General features: G+C 39.2%; 2 protein-coding genes and 1 long non-coding RNA gene across 4 annotated transcripts in view; 2 read left to right on the top strand and 1 right to left on the bottom strand.

Annotated features, from left to right (window-relative positions):
- The window catches only part of cntnap5a (contactin associated protein family member 5a), a 115,231-nt gene extending 108,953 nt beyond the window's left edge, over positions 1–6,278 (top strand). The window contains exons 20-24 of one of the 2 annotated variants that reach the window (XM_027152383.2): positions 1,850–1,983; positions 3,210–3,294; positions 3,927–4,130; positions 4,269–4,343; positions 4,751–6,278. In XM_027152383.2, the coding sequence (XP_027008184.1) occupies positions 1,850–1,983; positions 3,210–3,294; positions 3,927–4,130; positions 4,269–4,343; positions 4,751–4,947 (695 nt within the window). In that variant the 3' untranslated portion in view covers positions 4,948–6,278. Of the gene's footprint in view, positions 1–1,849; positions 1,984–3,209; positions 3,295–3,923; positions 4,131–4,268; positions 4,344–4,750 lie in introns of both variants that reach the window. The other variant, XM_027152382.2, reaches the window with a different exon arrangement.
- A 133-nt stretch (positions 6,279–6,411) lies between these two features.
- Positions 6,412–8,719, top strand: LOC125141421. The gene has a single exon (XM_047814887.1). The coding sequence runs from the start codon at positions 7,784–7,786 to the stop codon at positions 8,717–8,719; it is 936 nt and encodes a 311-aa protein (XP_047670843.1). The 5' UTR covers positions 6,412–7,783.
- A 3,454-nt stretch (positions 8,720–12,173) lies between these two features.
- Positions 12,174–19,569, bottom strand: part of LOC125141402 — a 78,107-nt gene continuing 70,711 nt past the window's right edge. The window contains exons 7-8 of the long non-coding RNA XR_007140771.1: positions 15,794–16,137; positions 12,174–13,452 (exon numbers count right to left, since the gene is read on the bottom strand). This is a non-coding gene — a long non-coding RNA (uncharacterized LOC125141402). The remainder of the gene's footprint in view (positions 13,453–15,793; positions 16,138–19,569) is intronic.

The following is a 19,569-nucleotide window of genomic DNA, read 5'->3' as shown; positions in this document are numbered from 1 at the left end:
ATTTTCATAGTCATGCAAATAAAGAAAACTCTTTGAATGAGAAGGGGTGTCCAAACTTTTGGTCTGTACTGTATGTTCTAGGACTGTAGTGTAGTCAGAGCTTCTTTAGAGCAACAGCGATAGCTTAGGGCTCGAAACTTTTAATCGTTAATGACTATTGATGATTTCAGGAACATCACCACTTTCCTCTCCGCTTATGTTCAAACTCGTGGAATCTGGAGCCAAGAAGCAAAAACACGCGAGTCACGTAACGCGTTTCATTTTTCTGTGATTCCTTCTGACCAATCAGGTCGCAGCTCATGACGCAAGAAAGAAAAACAAACAATGTCTGTTAGCAAGCAAATATAATGAGCTATGGTGAATTGAATAAAACTAAAAATAACTTTTTTGCCTTTCTTTTAAAAAAAACAAAAAAAAAAACACCCAGACACAGTGCAACTGTGGCTGCTTACACGGGAGTTGCACAGTGTCTCTCTCTCTCTCTCTCTCCCTCTCTCTCTCTTTTCCCTTTATATCTGCACAACAGGCGCCAGCACTATTTCTTTAAGAAAAAAAAAAAAACCTACCATAAATCCAAATTGGCCTTCTAGACTTATGCTGTATCATCTAAAGGTAGAATTTCCTGGCTGTAAGCTGTATTTTGTGCATTACATTAAAAAAAAATAATAATAAACTAAAATAAACATACTACTAAAATGCACACATCGCACTAGACTTTTAATGTTATTGTTATTTTGTTCCCAGCACTCACAAAAAAAAAAAATTTGCTTGCACACATCTAGTGCAGGGTTGATGAACACCCTGGAGCTTCTCTGCAGTCAAAGCGCTATTGTGCTAAACTCAAACGCTCGCTCAATTAACACCTTCGTAAAAAAGCGCAGGATAACGTGGAACGTCCTTCGCAAGCCACTCGAAAACATTGTGGTGTGCTTTTTTTTTTTTTTTTTTTATTCCAGAATTGACCTTGCTCCACTTGATCAGACAAAACCCTCTTTGTGTCTCAGCTCGTGTGAGTCACGTGTGTGGGCGAGGTACTAATGTGCACATTGACACGCTCGGCTTTGAGCAAAGAGCTAGAGGCAGAGATGAAATGAATATTTATACATGAATATTTTAGACGGACCATCAGGGCCAACATTGACCTATATACACACACACACACACACACACACACACACACATTATATAATATAATATATTATATATATATAATATATATAATATATATAATATATATATATAATATTATATACGGTAATATAAATATATAATAATATATATATATACCGTATATATATATATATATATATATATATATCCGTCTATATACTCCTCTCTATCTCTCTCTCTATCACTCTCATCATATCTACGTGTACTCTCTCGCTCCTATCTCTCTCTCTACCCGTCTCTCTATCTCTCTCTCTCTCTCTCATTCTCTCTCCGTCTATCGCTTCTCTCTCTCTCGCTCTCTCTCTATCTCCGTCTCTCTCCTCTCTCTATTATCTCTCTCTCTCTCCGCCTCTTCTCTCCGATCTCTTCTCTCTCTCTCACTCTCTCTCTCGCTCGCGCGCTCGATTCGATCGCATAGAGCCTAGATCGAGAGCGCAAGCGAGCCCGCCGCGCGCGCGCGCGCGCGCGCGAGCGCGCGCCACCCGCTACGTCATCTGAAACAAAAGAAAGAAAAAAAAAACCCAGGGGACTTCAAACGTAAGCTTTAGCTCTAGGATATGAAATGACCTGCAATAATTGTATAATGAAACAAGAACAAAATCTTGAATAAAGCAGTTAGTGTGGAAAAAAGTTAAAAGAACTCAATGTGAGGTGCTTTCTCATTTATTTCATCTTATAGGGAGTCTGCAGATTTGGTATCGGCTTCATAAGGAGCGAAAGCCCAGCATCTTCAGCCCCGTGCTCACTAGTCTTGCAGACGGGAAGCTTCACCGACTTCGGCTTCACCGCGAAGGAAGAGACGTCTACGTTCAGGTACGTAATCTAGATCTAACCCGAAAAAAACTATCTGCGTACAGATGAGTCGATTCGGATCGCTTCTTAAGTAGAAGGGTTATGACGAAATGTATTTGGTACAATACACAGATACCGTAAAACGTCAAGACGATCGAAAAGTGGTGGGAGTAAGTCACACATGTGCAAGTCACAAGTAAGTCTCAAGTCAAGTCAAAGTCAAGTCGAGTCTCTTTTTAATATTTGTCAAGCAAGTCTCAAGTCTCAAAGTTGCAACTTAAGTCTGACTCGAGTCAAGTCGAGTCCCCCATCTCTGAGTCATTTAATTCAAGTCCGAGTCAAGTCTCAAGTCATGGATGACAAGTCAAAGTCAAGTCGCGTCTCTTTTTAATATTTGTCGAGCAAGTCTCAAATTTGTGACTTAAGTCTGACTTGAGTCAAGTCATATGACTTGAGTCCCCATCTCTGCGATCGAAAAAGCAATCCAGTGCTCCGTTCCCTTTTCAAATCAAAGGTCTTCCAGTACAATGAGTTCAATTATATTCAGTTATATCAAAATTTCCTGAACAAGAGATTAGTTGTACTTTTGGTGCTTTCGGTTTGGTGTCGCGACACCAGATGCCCTTCCTGACGAAACCCTCCTATTTTATCCGGGCATGTCACAAGCACTCAGAGTTGACTCTTCAGTCGCTGGGTGAGCTCCCTGACCAAGAATCAAACCCGGGCCACAACAACGTGAGCATGAAATGCCGCTGGACCACTAGGAGGCAACATAAGTGAACAACAAGCGATGACTTTATGGCTATAAATTGATGTTATGGCTATAAATTGTGAATAGTCACAACAAGCGATGAGGTTATGGCTATAAATTGTGAATAGTCACAACAAGCAATGATGTTATGGCTATAAATTGTGAATAGTCACAACAAGCGATGATGTTATGGCTATAAATTGAACACTTACAGTATATACATGCGCTATATAGCTCTATAATTTTCTTTTTATAGCTAATTTCTTTTTATTCTATTTAACGTTATTTTTGAATTCGCTTCTTCTGTGTGTGTGTGTGTGTGTGTGTGTGAGAACGGAACAATCTGCTCTTTACCTGTATACTGGAATGAAAATATATTATAACCCCTCTATCTGGTTCTTCTCAAGGTTCCTCGAGTCCTCCCGATTTCTGAGAAGCTGCATGCAGATCAAAACGAACTAAAACGCTGCCCTTTTATTTATTTATTTTTTGGTAGGTCGATCAAGACAATAAAAAGTACACCCTCTCACAGGACACCGACTTTAACTCGATGAGGTCACTGACCCTAGGAAAAATTACAGGTAAGAGAACGATGTACAGTTAATATACATGACTGATTCAGCAAATCTTTTCCTATTCATTAAAAAAAAAAGTCTGGATCACAATAACTGAATGAATGCATCTTTTATTATTAAAAAAAAAATAACTTTATAAAAAAAACCCTAATGCTTAAATTTGTCCTGCTGCTTATCATGCCTCTCCAAAAGCAAACATATATGCATGGAAATTTGCACATTTGTCATTAAGTGAAGGCCAAATGGATTTTTAAGTACACTCTGCACTTTTTTTCTTCTCTCCACAGAGACGTTAATCTTTTATTCAGAAACTCAAAGTGTCAGACTTGTATTTGGGAGATTAAATATTAATTCATATGACAAAACAAGGTTACGTTCCGAGGAGACTGCGCTGGCTTTGAAAAACAGTGACTAAAAACAGGCATTAAATCATCAAAAGGCTTTAAATGTCCGACTTTAGCGTCGCCAATATTCTATATTCTCGGCCGAGACGTGAGCGATTCTCTAATAGTCTTCGAAAACGTACCGTGTGCCGTTGCGTTTTCATTCTTTTTGCCTTGAATGATTGGCATGTCAATGTATAAGTGCTAGTAATAATTACTGTTACTGCTTTAATCACACCATTTTTTTCTTAGCAGAAACTGAAGCGCTAGATGATGAAGTAGCTCAAGCGGGATCCAAAGGTTTCGTCGGTTGCTTTTCGTCAGTTCAGTACAATCACGTGGCTCCACTAAAGGCAGCGCTGCTGAACCGTGGGAGCTCTTTGGTCAGCATACGAGGCCATTTGCTCGAGTCTAATTGTGGAGCGCTGGCAGATTTATCAACCACTAAATCCCGTCTAGGTAGTTTTTTTTCTTTTGCTTCCAAGCAGCCACTGTTTTTAGGTGCCTCTACAACACAAACCGCCTTGATTAATACTACGTACATTGTGTAGAAAAAGCATTTGTTTCTTCTTACCAGTTTTTGTCCTCCTTCCGCAGACCACGGGGAAGAGGCGGGTACGGATAACAAGCGTCGTGAAGAAGACACCCCAAGAGATTCGGCAGTAATTGGAGGTGCAGTACTGTATATATATCCACAATCTGCTTTATGGTGCCATTTGTAAGAGGCACTGGAGTGTGTAATTAGCACAAGCGATCCTACAGGTTTTTTGTGCTCATCTCTTCTTTGGTTGGATTCTATTTCTGAACAGTTTTTTTTTAATTGTGTGTACTGATAAAGGAGGGCGGTAATAAAATACCCCCCAGAAAGCATCATTGAAGTCTCAGGTGCTTTACTGTTGATGTCACATAATACTGTATATAGCTAAGTAAGGGAAATGCTAGCAAATGCTAGGTTTTTTTTTTTAGACATTAGCAAGGATACTAAGCAAAATGCAATTGATAAACCAAATAAACCACAAACAGGGCTTGGATTATGAACAGCGATAAGGTAATAAGCTAAAGCTCTTCTCTGGCTGCAGGCGTGGTCACAGCTGTGGTGTTCGTCACGCTGTGCTTGCTCGCCGTGATGGCACGCTTCCTGTACCAACACCGGCAGATTCAGAGGACTACCAGCATCCAGGAGAAGGAGCACAGGCGCAGCCTTGAAGCTGCCTACAGGGCAGAACTTCACATGAACCAGACTATAAGGGACAGCATGAAGGAGTACTACATCTGATGGAAGCCTTGTAGCCGCCGATCGTCCCTCTACAACTTTTGTCCTTTTGCACGCTTGTGGTGCAAACTTTACCTAGCACGAGTTGAGTTGCGTGGACAAGATCCATCACTGACTGTAGGGGTCTTTGGATTTGGGTAGGTAGTAGCTATTAGATGCCCAACCTGTCGGCCCGGAGTAGCGGGTCTGGGGTTGTGCTGTCTGGTGATGGTGTTTTCAGGAACGTCCCTGCATTTCTTGGACAATATTTCCTCTGAGAAAATCTTAAAGAAGCAGTATCTGGTTATTTTTTGGAGACTTTCTGAACTAAAGTGTAATGCTATTATCCACAAACTCACCAACACTATGCCTACCATAAGGCCCCGCCCCCCTTCCTGTAACTGCTGGAGATAAAGTACAAGGCTCAGTGCAAGAGTATGGGCTGAAAATTCTATTTATTCATTTTTCATTGCACTTTAATTTCTTTTCATGGAACATATTTGACAGTATCCATTGCGTATAATGTAGAGAAAGATAAATATTATCCACGAGTGTCGGCAGCAATCAAGAACGTTTCCAGACGTGTGTCGGACTCGGATCCTGGAGTCTGGTAGTCCTGGTGTTGGAGTTCAAATGGAAAATGGGTTGAAAATCTTAGTGCTGGTAAAATGTACATTTGAATATAAGGTAACGTGAATCATGATGTTTTTAAAAAAAAAATAAAAAAAATAATAAATAAATAAATAGTCATTGTTAAGGTGTGAAATGTCATGCCAGCTTTCCGATGACAAACTCTACATGACATTTTCTCTATTTAGTCCCCAATCTATTTATTTGGAATCCTTAACGGCTGGTGTTCGCACAGCGATTGGACTTCTTGACGGCCAACGATTTGGCAAAACGTAGCTCAAGAACCCAGCGACTTAAAGGAATCTGACAATACCAGCCTTTTAAATGTATCCTCATCCTTCTTTCTTTGACATTGTATTACCACTCTCATATCTTCTTTAAACAGTATTTTAGTCGTCATGTTTTTTGTTTTTTTTTTATGTTTGGTTTCTTTTTTAACGTTTTTAGCTTTTATTTTATTCAGAATGCTTAAAGTAAAAAAAAAATTAACAACAACAAAAAAAAAAACGCAAGTCAAAGTTAGTAGTCCGATAAAATATTGCCGTAGTCAGATATTAAACTAGTCCATGCACAGATGTAGGCTGTCTGTAGAGGTGTCTTCTTCTGCTGGGTGAATGGCATACTTACATTTATTCACTTGTACGTCTCATCTGTTTATCCGTTACTTTTCCACCTTTTTCTTATTCATCACCACAAGAAGTTTTTTTTTGTTGTTTTTTTTTTTTTACACAAATGAAAGTGTCCTTGTAATATGTTACTCCCTCTATTTTCTATCTAACCGATATGGATTATTTTAGATGGCCTGTTTTGTATAATTGTACAGTTATACTGTAAATAAATATATGTTTAATAAAAAAGTGTTCTTATCACTTCGGTTGAATAAAATCTGCTTCATATGGTTTATAAGGCGTAACGCCGTAAACACGGTGTCCTCTGTGGAAAGGTGCACAGGGTCAGTTGCGTAACACGCTCGGACGATCAAACCCGCATTAGATTTTACCTTCCGGTTTAAATTTACAAGCAGGCAAATTTACCCTGCGAATGTTTTTACATAGGTGCTTAGAAATTATGGTCCATTGCAAAAATTTGACAAAAAAGAATCAAATGAATTCTACATAGACTGTGGAACATTACACATGTAAATATGCTTGAAGGAATGATGACAGTGTGTCTGATCAGACGTTTGGTCAATATGTGGTTTTTGGCAATCAAATGAGCTTTTTACAAAATAATAGTGTATTAGATGATGTTATTTATGGGTAAAGCAAAGCAAATAAAAAGGATACAACTTGTCAATTGAAGCTCTGAGTAGTTCAAGCCACACAAATTATCCTACCGTTCACAGAGATGCTTCAAGCCGAGATGCCGTGCTTTCAGTCCCAGCTCTTTACTAGCCTTTACAAGCCTCCCTGGCCGAACGATAACAAGATCATCTCTCTTCATCAACTACATGATATTAATTACTGTTTGTCACACAGTTACTGTAGGCCTACACGAGCTACACATGGAGTCTCACGGAAGCACGGATAACTGTACAAATGAGCCCCTATGATCGTGAAGTTTTACACATTTTAGTGTTCCAAAATCCAAATTCTGCTAATTAGCTGAGGAGCTGAGTCAGGTGTGTCAGGAGGCTTGAACAGATGGGTTTCAATCATCCTGATTTGAGCGCTTTGTGCAGAATCATCCACTTTGGTGCTAGCAGCAGGTAGAAAGCAGAAAGCACCATATTTTGAGAATTAGTGATTGTGATCTTGATAAGAAATGTGTATATATCCTTAGCTCAGAAAACTAGAACTCATCCATCCTGCTGACCTTCTCGACCCAATCCTCTTTAACGCTAGCGACAAATTATGATTACGAAGCACTTAAAAAACACGATCATTTAAATATAACCATCTGTTTTTACACCATTTTAGCGCATTTTACTTGACTGGACCGGATTAGCATACAGTAAATACTACTGTAGATAGTGAAAACATTTTAGCTGCTTTATAGGATCGCCTTAAAGTTTATACTGTATGTGAATCCTGATATTAACATAGAAAGGAAAAACAATTTTTCCCTGGTTTTGCATATACAGGCCTTTCAAGGCCCATTAAAACATTTTAACATATCCCATTTTTCAACACACATGTGGGTTGAATTACGCTGCTAAAATTGCAGTATAAAAACAAAACAAAACAAAAAAACGAGCACACAATAATTCAGTGGCACTAGAGATGACAAGATGGCCATAGTCTTAGAAATGAAAAACCTGCCGTTTGCTATCGTTTGCAGCCCGTCCTGCGTCTGCGCTATCGTCCTGAACGTCTTCTTCATTTTCTGCCTCTGTAAGCCAGTTGTGGGAGCAAGCCTTCATCAGCCTATGCGCTTCTTACTCGCGGCCGTGTTAGGCAATTCAACAGTTCAGCAATTGCTCGCCGCGATCTCAATTGTCCTGTCTTTTTTTTCACCACCTGACTGGCTTCCTGTAGTAAACGTGACGATAAACTTGCAAGCCTACTGCTCCAGTTTCTCCATCAATGCTTGGATCAGCATTTTTTACTACATGAAAATCGTTCCTCAACACTGCAAAGTCTTCGTCTGGGTTAAGAAAAACATTAAAGGTGTCGTTCTCGCCGGATTTCTCTTCGACCAGACTTTGCTTCTGTCTGCGCTATCGATGGGTGCGGCATCGTACCTGACGCCGCCGATGGCAGAAGATTTGAACGTGACGAGGTTCGGAGGAAGGACCGTTGTAAATGGCGCTCTGTACAAGCTGTCTACTAGATTGGTTTTGCTGTATTTAATTTGCCCTTCCTGCACTTTGTTGATTTCTTGGGGTAGAACCTTTTTCTATCTGCGCCGACACATCAGGAGGATGGAACGGAACACCGAGTCTTGCTCTCATCCTCAGCAGAAGAACCATATGCGGGTGACCGTCATGGGCATCGTCCAGACGGCGCTGTTCCTCCCCACCAGCCTGTATGCCATGACCATGACGTTACTCTTCACTCTTCATGAAACTCTGGACAATGACAAACACATCACAATAACGATCACGTCCATGTTGAACTTGGCAAACGTTTCGTGTTTGGGCTTTTCTCAGTCTGTTTTTCGGCTTAGGATCATCGAGTTATTAAAGACACTGATAAAGGAATTCGGATCGGTGGACCAAAATTAAATATCTGTTTATTACTACACCACATAGAAAACATTTTGGGTGGCATTCAATTGTAGAATTTCTTTTTGTCATAACTTATATGATCTGAATTTGTGAGCAGAATCATCATGACTCTGCAGAAAAAAAATAATCCTCAAACAACTACATATAATAATCAATCTATGCTTTGACAAGTGGCTTCTTTGTAATGTGTTGGCTTGAATGGCATGAAGTAATCCTCCGAAACATTAAAAGACAAGAAAAGGATAGCACTATAGCAAGAAATATTGGTTTGCAAAACGGGCACAGCTCTAAAAAGCACTACAGCTGATGCTGAAACAGAGTGAGACTGAAATACTTTCGTTAAGACGTAAAACCTAAAGTTTGGTTCATAGATGCAGTCTGAATAAAAGCATCGTACCTTATCTACCTAGAGCACACTTGGCTGGATACATGGAGAACTTCAGGATCACTTTTTCCCTTCCCCCCATCTTAGATGCATTTTTAGAGGTTTTTCTGCCAGTCAGCATAAAGACGGCACTGCAAACATGTCACGTTGGTAAATTTAAGAAGGTAGAGACAAACAAATTTGGATAATCTCTGAACAGCATTGCTGAATCCAAGGTAGTCGTGAAAAAGCTTTTTTTTTTTTTTTAGTAAACGTAGCAAATAAAATAACTTACAAGGTGACCTGACGTGAACGCGAGTGCAAATCCGAAGATAAATCAAAGTGCTTGAAGAAATTAGCATCTGCATCCAACACAGCTTGAAATGAATATGGAAGCTACATATTTGGATGCTTAAAAGAAATGCTTCCACAGATGTCATCTGGCACAGTCAGGTTTTTGTTGATTCAGATGCATGCAGTCAATCTAAAGCGCTACAAGGACATGTGCTCTGTACAAACTTAAAATGGTGCATCGCGGGACTGAAGGTTAAGCATCGCTCAGCTATCTCGAGGAAAACGCGCATCACCTTACAAAGACAAGTTCGTCCTTTTCGCCGAACAAATCAGGCTGGATTTACTACTATTCATGTCTTTTCGAGTGCATTTGCTTCTGTAACTGCCTTACAATTTTTTTGCCCTATTTACTTCCCTGGACAAAGAAATTGGCATTGATTTCAGAAGTAGCTAGAGAACTCTAGAGATACTTAAAGATGAATAGTGCAGCACTTTTACGTGCACTTACTGTATTTTCCGAAAAGTTGCAGCTATATTTGTAACTCAAAAAAATGTTCACCATCGTCGATGTAATACGTTTGCTCATTTACATCGCCTCAATTTTTCTTTTGTTCTTTATTGAACATGGTGAGGTCCAAAAGTCTGAGCGCACCAGGGAAAACGCTTCTGTTCGCCATTCTGTTGCAGATAAACACAAAAGTTTTCATTACATAGCGTATCCACAACAACTCGAGAGAAAAGGCAGGATCTTTGACACGACGTTCAGACTTTTTGCTACGTCTTTACGATGCCGCTTGTGGCACGGACTTTACGAGTTTTGTGCAAAAACTTACCATCGAATTCGTCAAAGTCACCATGTTCTACAGTAGAAGAGAAAATTACCACATGACCTTTTAAAGAGTTCCCAATATCAGAGATTTGCTTGCATTTATGTCGAAATAATGTAAAATCATGGTAAATAGAATAGAAACCATGTAGAATCTTGAATATTTAAATATTAAGATGTAAAAGGACATTTTGGAATATTGGAAATTTTAAAAAATATATACAGTACAGACCAAAAGTTTGGACACACCTTCCAAAAGTTTGGACACACCACCTTTTCAACAGGACAATGACCCCAAACAGACCTCCAGGCTGTGTAAGGGCTATTTGACCATGAAGGAGAGTGATGGGGTGCTGCACCAGATGACCTGGCCTCCACAGTCACCGGACCTGAACCCGATCGAGATGGTTTGGGGTGAGCTGGACCTCAGAGTGAAGGCAAAAGGGCCAACAAGTGCTAAGCATCTCAGGGAACTCCTTCAAGATTGTTGGAAGACCATTTCAGGTGACGACCTCTTGAAGCTCATCAAGAGAATGCCAAGAGTGTGCAAAGCAGTAATCAAAGCAAAAGGTAGCTACTTTGAAGAACCTAGAATATGACATATTTTCAGTTGTTTCACACTTTTTTGTTATGTACGTATATAATTCCACATGTGGTCATTCATAGTTTTGATGCCTTCAGTGTGAATCTACAATTTTCATAGTCATGCAAATAAAGAAAACTCGTTGAATGAGAAGGGGTGTCCAAACTTTTGGTCTGTACTGTATATGTAGTTTCATATAATGGGAAATTTTTAATAAAGGCATAAACTTTTGGACCATAATACATATTCATGCTCATCAGAATATCTTTTCTTTTCTATATCTTTTCTATCAATTCTGATCTATCATCTCATTCATTTTTTCATCTAATTTCATATACCTGTATATATTTGGTTATATGTTAAAGGTATAAATAAGGTATAAACCAGGGATCGGCAATCCGCGGCTCCGGAGCCGCTGCTGCGGCTGGCTGTAGATTTGGAAAATAAAAATTTTATTTAAATTTATTTTATTTTAGTTAGTTAGCTTTTAAAAAAAAATGTCATTCTAAATTCTAAGATCATGATGCTCTTGCAACATTAAAATAAACTGTGTTTTTTTTTTTGCTCAAAATATGCGTCATAAGTTAAAGTTTTAAGTTATAAGTTAAAATGTTGATGTCATGAATACGAAGAGGACTCGATTAGACATTGAACATTTTATTTGAAAGTAACCTTCAACTCAGCGTCTTTTTTGTTAAGGTTAGTTCAAACTGTTTGCCTGCAGAACTAAAATTTCGTTTACTCAGTAGCAGATTGTTGATTTCATAAATGCAACACACTACAGTTTTTTCTATACTTTCCATAAAGGTAAAAAACGATATATGGTGTTATCTTCATTTTAGACGTCAAAAGGGTTTTGTGGCTCACTGTGGGTTTTTTCTGTGGGAAACAGGTCCAAATGGCTCTTTGTGTTTAAGGTTGCCGACCCCTGGTATAAATAAAGAGAATTAGCTCTGCACTTTCAGAAGGAACTGTTTGTGTACAGAATGATGTTCATACACACTAATTATTTGATCAAATTGTATGTTTGTAATGTATATACGCTATGTTAACATTGTGGTTTTGTATGTATAGTGGAGAAAAACGACCATTAGAACCAATAATAAAAGTTCATGGTTGCACATTAGACCTTTCATAGGCCAAAGAGTTGGCAGCCATTTTTTAATCTTAATAAATATTCAATTTATTTTATTCACTAAAGACCCAGACTGCTAATGGTTAATAGAATTTTCACATACAACAGAATGGTTTGGGAAACCAAAAGCATACAAAAAAAGTGAGGTGCGAGGAGAACAGCCAGACTGTTTGAGTGAAAAAGTAAGTCTAGAAGAACTCATTTACTCTCTACAAGCATGGTGAGCACAGAAGCATCTCAGAAAGTCCTAATCTCGAGACTTGTCGTGGACGAGCTTTAACAGCAAGAGACCACATGTGCAGGAGAATGAAAGCATAGCACAGTTTTACTTGGTCCATTGCAACACATTTAGATTTCTTTTTTTTTCGATTTTGTGGATTGTCAATATTAAATACTATTTATTACATATTTAAGATATTGAAGATATTGTTTAACCCTGGTACAGTGGTTTAGCGCAGCAGTTCGCGAGATATTTATTTGGTTTTTTTTTCCATTTATTTATTTATTTATTTATTATATGTTAAAAACGGTTGTATTCATGCGAGTATAAACTTAGGATAATTAAAATAAACTGGAAATAAAACTTTGCTCCAATTAATTACAACAGTTAAGTGACGGTGTCATTCACAATTTACAGCTAGTTTGATATTGGGGGTCACGGTCTGAAAAGTTTGGGAACCCCTGGTTAAGTGGATAGTACATGTGGTTGAGTTTTGGATTGAGGGATCGTTTCCAGTCTCCGCCCTGAGTATGTGGTGTTTGCATGCTCAACACCAGTTTCAGGGGTTTCCTCTGGGTACCCTGGTTTCCTCCTCCAGTCCAAAGCCATGGGTTGTAAGCTGACTGGCATCTCTACATTTTGTGTGTGTGTGTGTGTGCGCGCGCAAGACTGTGATAGATAAACACTATATCTGTAGTGTCCCCTGCTTTGTCCAGCAGTCCCGTGGAATAGACCCCAGGTTACCCATGACCTTGTGTATAACAGTACAGAAAATGGTTCTATGGATTTTATTTTATTTTTTTTTAAGTTTTGCTGATTAAATTCCATTGAGCATTAAGGCTGATTAGTTCAAACCGATTAAAACTAATAATGTCATCAAATCATACCAGGAAAATAAAGAAATCAGACAGCGGTTGTTGTTTTTTTGGGTTTTTTTTAGCATACCACATTGAGTTAATCCACAAATGTCTGCAGGATAGAGATGTCTGTGCCTGTGGATTAGAGAGTGGATTGATACTGAGAGGAGCTATGCCAGCAGTTCCTTAGCTTTGCCAAGCTACTGATGCATTAAAATCCAGTTAAGAACTATGGTCCAGCAGTGCCCAGGTTTCATCCTCCATTCTCTGTGACATCTTAGTTTGGGCTCAACTACAGTTTATGTTCATGTTCTGTTCTGTTCTTCAAGACAACAGTTCTCCGAGTCTGCTTCCTTTCTAACGAGAACAATCACAGCACAGTCTGAAGGCTGGATTTTACACATAGGGAACGTATTTGCACTGCATCCTTGTCACAAAAATAAAAATTTGCCTGCAACAGAAAAAAGATCTTGTAAAACATGTGGCGACATTTCTGTCTCCACCCAGTTGTATATAGAGTATTTGCATATACAGGTCAGACTGGGTTCATTACCTTCTATTAACATATCTCCTCTTCACCTCTTCTAACTCTATTTAATGATGGCATGACTTACATAAACCACTCATGGTCCGGCATCAGCAAGAGGCCGTTTATAAATGAGCACACGAGCGGACTGCTCATTTGCAAGTCTTTCTCTCTCACCGCCACCATTTTAAATGCTTGCTTTATTTTTGGCTGACCCTTTAGTTCACTCGACTATAACTGGTGTAGAAAGGACAATTTACATTTACATTATTCCTTGTCCAGTGTATCTCAGGAAGTTTTTTCCCCTCACGACCGTAGCCGATGGTTTTCTCATTAGGGATAGATTTTTAATTTTTTTGCTATACTTCTGTAAAGCTGCTTTGAGACAAAAAGAATTGTTAAAAGCGCTATACAAATGAATTGAATTGTAATCTATTATCCACGGGCACAAATGTACACATCTCTTACCCCAGTATATTTATGACCGATACTTGCACATACGATATATTTTTGTATATTCTTCTAGAGTTTTTCCTATTTTTTTTACTACTATTTCAAACAATTTACTATTTATACTGTTATCTATTGAACAGTGCACTTATTCACTGCCTACTGCCTCGTTAATTATTTACCGTATATCTCTCCACACCCCTCTGATCAGTAGCCCAAAGTTTTAATCGCTGCACTGCAGTCTCTACGAAAGGACTTAAGGAAATACTTTACTCTAAACTTTGAATGAACTGCATCACAACACCTTCGATCTGAAAGAAGTACAGTAAGTGCCTTTATTTTTAATTAGTAAATCACCTTGAAAAGTTGAATGGAAATGAAAAGTCCTACATAAAGAAATTTGAAATGGCAGAAATGTTGGTCTGGTTTGTGAGGCGTCGCAGCTGGCACGTCGTGTCCTCTGTGGATTGATGCAGGTTACATCTACGGTACTTTAAGCATCAGGCCATCTGTTATGGATTTGATTTGTGAGTCTGTGGGAAGGTTGGTGTGACAGGTAATATTAACATTCTGGCTGATGTCCCATCCTTCAAATTAAGTTAGGTGAAAGAAACTTCCCAAATTTTCCATTACCATGGCCATCAAAATGGGACATAACCTATTAAGACAGTCAAGCCCCACTTCCTGAACCCTGGACTTAAAGTTGCATGTCCTATGAAGCGATGCCGCATACCTATTACTCCAGGTGCAATTTTGCATAGGACACTTTGGTTAGACATATGGCCCAGCACATTTCATTAACATATTAGGCTTTACAGCTGATGCGAAGCCATTTGAATAGGCTGCAAATAAATGCACAACTGGAAGAATCGGTCGTTGACAGCTTTGCTTGTCTAGACAGAGATCAGAGGCATGCACTACATCAAGTCATAAATTATGACCGGGAACCAGCTGCTGTATGCCATGATTTGTGGTCTATTTTCATCCTCTGCTATGGTTTTAAACGTCATTTTCATTTTGTGCTTACATCACCCGGCTGCTGGAGGAAGTCTTCCTCAGGCTTTGTGGTTTTAGCAGTGTTATACAACGTGACAATTCATCAATGCACCGTCATGGCATTGCTCATGTTTAGGAACAGAAGCATTGGCTTACCTTACCTACTCATCAAATACGGGTCCATAGTTTTTATGAAATAAAGTTAGTCCTCAGCTTTTGATAGACTGGCATTATGCTTAGTGTGTACCCTGCCTTGTGAACCAATTCTCCTAGGACAGGCTACAGGTTCATCATGATGCAGCAGGATAAGTGGTGTAGAAAATGGATGGATGGATGCATGGATGGCTCAATCAAAGTCGTAGTTTCCAGAGGTTTATTAGTAGACCAGATTGTTATTGGCATTATCAGATAGGCATTGTCCCATATCTGCTTTCTTGAGGAAGAACCTTCATCTAGTTACTTGAACATATCAAGCAGATGATGCAGATGAGTACTTGTCCTTCATGTACCAGCCCTGCTCGACTGGTTCCACCATCTCTCAAGGTAAGAGGCAAGTATACTACAAGACTCTTCCCTGTTCTGGCACCAAGGTGGTGGAATGAACTTCCCCTAGAGGTCTGAGTCACTGTTTATTTTCAAGCGGCGGTTGAAGGCCTACTTATTCAGGAAACACTTCAACTAGCACAAAAAAAAACAAAACATAACCTTTGACACTGTTTCATTGTAACTTTGAACAAATGTTTTAAACTCATGGTATCGTAAGTATGTAACCTAGTGAGCCAGTATTAATGTATTCAATGTTAGAGATTTAAGCACTTACTGTATGTACATCGCTCTGGATAAGGGTGTCTGCCAAATGCTGTAAAAGTAAATGTAACAGTAGAACCAGATGAACATGATCAGTGCAGATTGCTCCTTAGTACTGTATTCTACACAACTTTTTGTTAGCATTGATGGAAACAACTATGAGGTCCATTTTTCTGCGCTGCCAAACATTGTGTGTTTGCTGTTTTTACATTCACACTGGGTGCTAAACTGAAAGGAAGCAAGAAGGTTTATGAACTTAACACGTTTGCCTCACGCCTCCAGGGTTGGGGCCCCGATTCCCACCTCCACCACGTTAGCCTGAAGTTTGCATGTTCTCCTCAGATAAAATCCAGATCCCTGTGACACAGAAGGATGATCAAAATAGAGATGGAAGGAAAATGTAATCATCTTTAGTTTGTACCTCCCATGTCTGTTACAGTCATTGTTAAAGATATTATCCCAGTTCTCTCGTTAGCTAGAATTACGTGGCCAGAATAAAAAAAAAAAAAGAATTCATCTGAACAAGACTGACAGCCTCAGATGTGTCACATCCAACAATTCTTTTGTCTGGTGTGGGATTTCAGAAAGATTTCTACTTGAAACAAATGGAAAAATCTTTGTCTCTTTAGAGATAGATAGATAGACACATTACTGAAGCAGCTCTCATTAGGTTATCGACGTGTTATTTCTAACAATTAACAACAAGCCTGATTTCGAAAATTGGAATTGATTTTCAAAATTGCAGTTAGTTCAATAATAAGTGCTTTAAGTATCCATATGCCACAACCTTGCACACTTGCTTTAAAAGTTAATCACAAAACGTCTTGGCATAACAAGGATTCTTTATCGTATTGTTTTTTTGTTCTTAAGTTTTCTTAATGAACAGATCGAAAAAATGCTGTGCCGCTGTTGACGACTTCACTGACGGGTTTGACGGCTCATTGAGAGTCAAAAAATCTAGAGAGATGTCAAAGAAAAGAAAAACCGACTTTGTGATTAGAACTGTTCTTGTTCATTAAAATCAATACGAAACCATTTTCATTTTAACAGCGGTGTTATTGGGTTAAGAAGTCCGTGTCGTCAGGAACGTTGAGAGGCATCATGCAAAATGAGGAGAAAGACGGCAGGAGATTAGTCGTCATAGTGAACAGAATGTGGGTGTGGTAGCCTAGTGTTTAAGGCGCTGTGCTACCAATCAGAAGGTAGTGAGTTTAATTCCTACGTCCACCAGGTTCCCACTGCTGGGCCAATGAGCAATCCCTTAACCCTCAATTGCTCAGTTGTATAAAAATGAGAAAAACGTAAGTCGCTCCGGATAAGGGTGTCTGGTGAATGTAAATGTAGTGGATAACACGACCTAGCTGAGGTCATTGCTAGATATCTGTTAGCTATTTAGACATGTATACCAAGAACAGGTGAGCAAATTCGTTTTAGTTAAACATGGAAAGTTAATATGAATAACTTTAAATTTATAAAATTAATATGAATATTAAAATATTAAATGTAGGGACTTGCGTTTGTGACTCGGAAGGCCACTGCACTCTAATATGAATACTGATTGAAAACCAAAAACAAATAAATAAAATGGTAAGTAAGGAGACTGCCAAGAAGCCTACAGCAACAATAAAGGGGCTGAAGGAAAATTAGACAAGCACTACAAAATGATCCTAAATGTTTATTTAGCACTGTAGCAAAAATAACTAGGAGTATATCCACAAATGGAGAAAAGCACACAACGTTGAAATGTGGCAGCAATTACAATTTAAAATCAATCAATTTGATAGCAAACCCTGAAGATGATAACATTAATGTTTGTCATAAATGCTCAGAATGTTTTGCTCAACTTTAAAAAGAACTTCACTCATTTCAAACCCCATCAAAAAGTGTATCAATTGTTCCCTTAGTACTTGCTAGGTGCCTAAATCTTTAACGAGTGGTTATAAATTCCTTCATTAAAAAACAGACCTCAACTCCGTCAGCTCTCCAACCATCGAACAATATCAAACTTTTGCTCTATGTACGAGATCCGACAAAAGGTTGTAGCACAGCAGTTATGCTCATAACTACATACGAATAACATTTATGTAATGTATCAGTTAGGATATAGGCCTCATCTTCTACTAGCCTCTGATCGGAGTTGTCTCTCTTTGCTGGTGTTGCTTTATCTTAGAGCGGGTTTTGACGACACTGATCATACATGATAGGCTAGAACATGTTATTGGTGTTAAGGGAACATCCTCAGCACTCCTGGTGTAAAGGTGATGAGCTCAATCAGTCTGATACTGACACTGATACAGCCCAGCATTTTACCTTTTGCACCATATCTCAAGAACTTGAGTGCTAACGACAATTTTTCTCATTTCCTGGTTTAGAGCAGATTTGGAACAGTTTGCTCAATTATCCGAACTATTCTCAGGTCACGGGGAGCCTGTGCCTATCTCAGGCACAGGCTTCCCGTGACCTGAGAATAGTTCGGATAATAGGCGTCATTGGGCATCAAGGCAGGATACACCCTTGGACAGAGTGCCAACCCATCACAGGGCACACACACTCTCATTCACTCACACACACTCACACTACGGACAATTTTCCAGAGATGCCAATCAACCTACCATGCATGTCTTTGGACCGGGGGAGGAAACCGGAGTACCCGGAGGAAACCCACAAGGCACGGGGAGAACATGCAAACTCCACACACACAAGGCGGAGGCGGGAATCGAACCCCCGACCCTGGAGGTGTGAGGCGAACGTTCTAACCACTAAGCCACCGTGTCCCCGTACCTTCATTCATAAAAAATATGTTGAGATTTGTGAACAATATGGCCACCACAATTAGCTGTAACTTATGATCGATAGAGATTTTGCAGCAAAGCTTGAAATTTGTTTAGGACCAGATTATAAGGATGTGTGGAAGGTTTCGTCATGAACTGTACATTATGTGCTGAAATTCGGTATTGTCCTTTCTTTAATTCGTAACTGAAATGACTGGCTTATTTTAGACCTCTTAACATAAGACCTCTTAATTATTCCATCAGCTTTCAACAGATGCTTCAAAACTTAGCGTTAAGCTACCTTCACAAAAAAACCCTACTTGTTAATGGTGCTTGGACCCATGCGAAGCAAGAAGCATTATTTTCTGTTTTTCCAATCTCTACCTATAGCCTAATTGCATTGTAACCTTTGCATTGTGAAATGTGCAACTTGTTCCCTGAATTAATGAATCTATCTAGTAGGAATATGCACCTGAGTTTATTAAGTCAAGGTCTCGCTACATGGTACAGGTAATGTACTTGATGTGACTTGTTAAACATGTACCCAACATCTGTCTGAAGGGAAAGTGACAGGAACATACATAAAGGAGCAAAGGTATGTTGATAACTCAGTGAGGGAAGGACCTCACGCATGCTGTATTTATATAATATTTATATAGCAATTCTATTCATGCTATTGGGAAAAGCCTTTTTAACATCATAAACATCCATGGGCAGAAAGTAGAGAGAAATCCTGCTGAATCTTGTAGAAGTTCTATTTTGGGTCAATGCTACGTTCATTGATCTCTCTTTCAGTCTATCAACATAGACATGGCAGTTAAACAGATCAGTTCATTAAAAGGAGCTGACTATCAGATTTGTTTGTATTTCTCAGTACTGCGGACACCTATAACCCTGACCAAATCTCACGCAAGGCACATCCACCATGCTTCACTGTTGTCTGCACAGACACTCAGTTTACAACTCTCCAGCCCTTCAGCAAACAACCTGCCTACTGCCTACATCAAATATTTAAAGC

The sequence above is a fragment of the Tachysurus fulvidraco genome, chromosome 6, assembly GCF_022655615.1.
Source record: "Tachysurus fulvidraco isolate hzauxx_2018 chromosome 6, HZAU_PFXX_2.0, whole genome shotgun sequence".
Lineage (NCBI taxonomy): Eukaryota > Metazoa > Chordata > Actinopteri > Siluriformes > Bagridae > Tachysurus > Tachysurus fulvidraco.
The sequence above is the reverse complement of the archived record's forward strand: the minus strand, read 5'-3'. Positions and strand labels throughout refer to the sequence as shown.

Bases quoted from the DNA above. Each gene is read 5' to 3' on its own strand.
- LOC125141421 (XM_047814887.1), top strand. From the start codon at position 7,784: ATGGCCATAGTCTTAGAAATGAAAAACCTGCCGTTTGCTATCGTTTGC.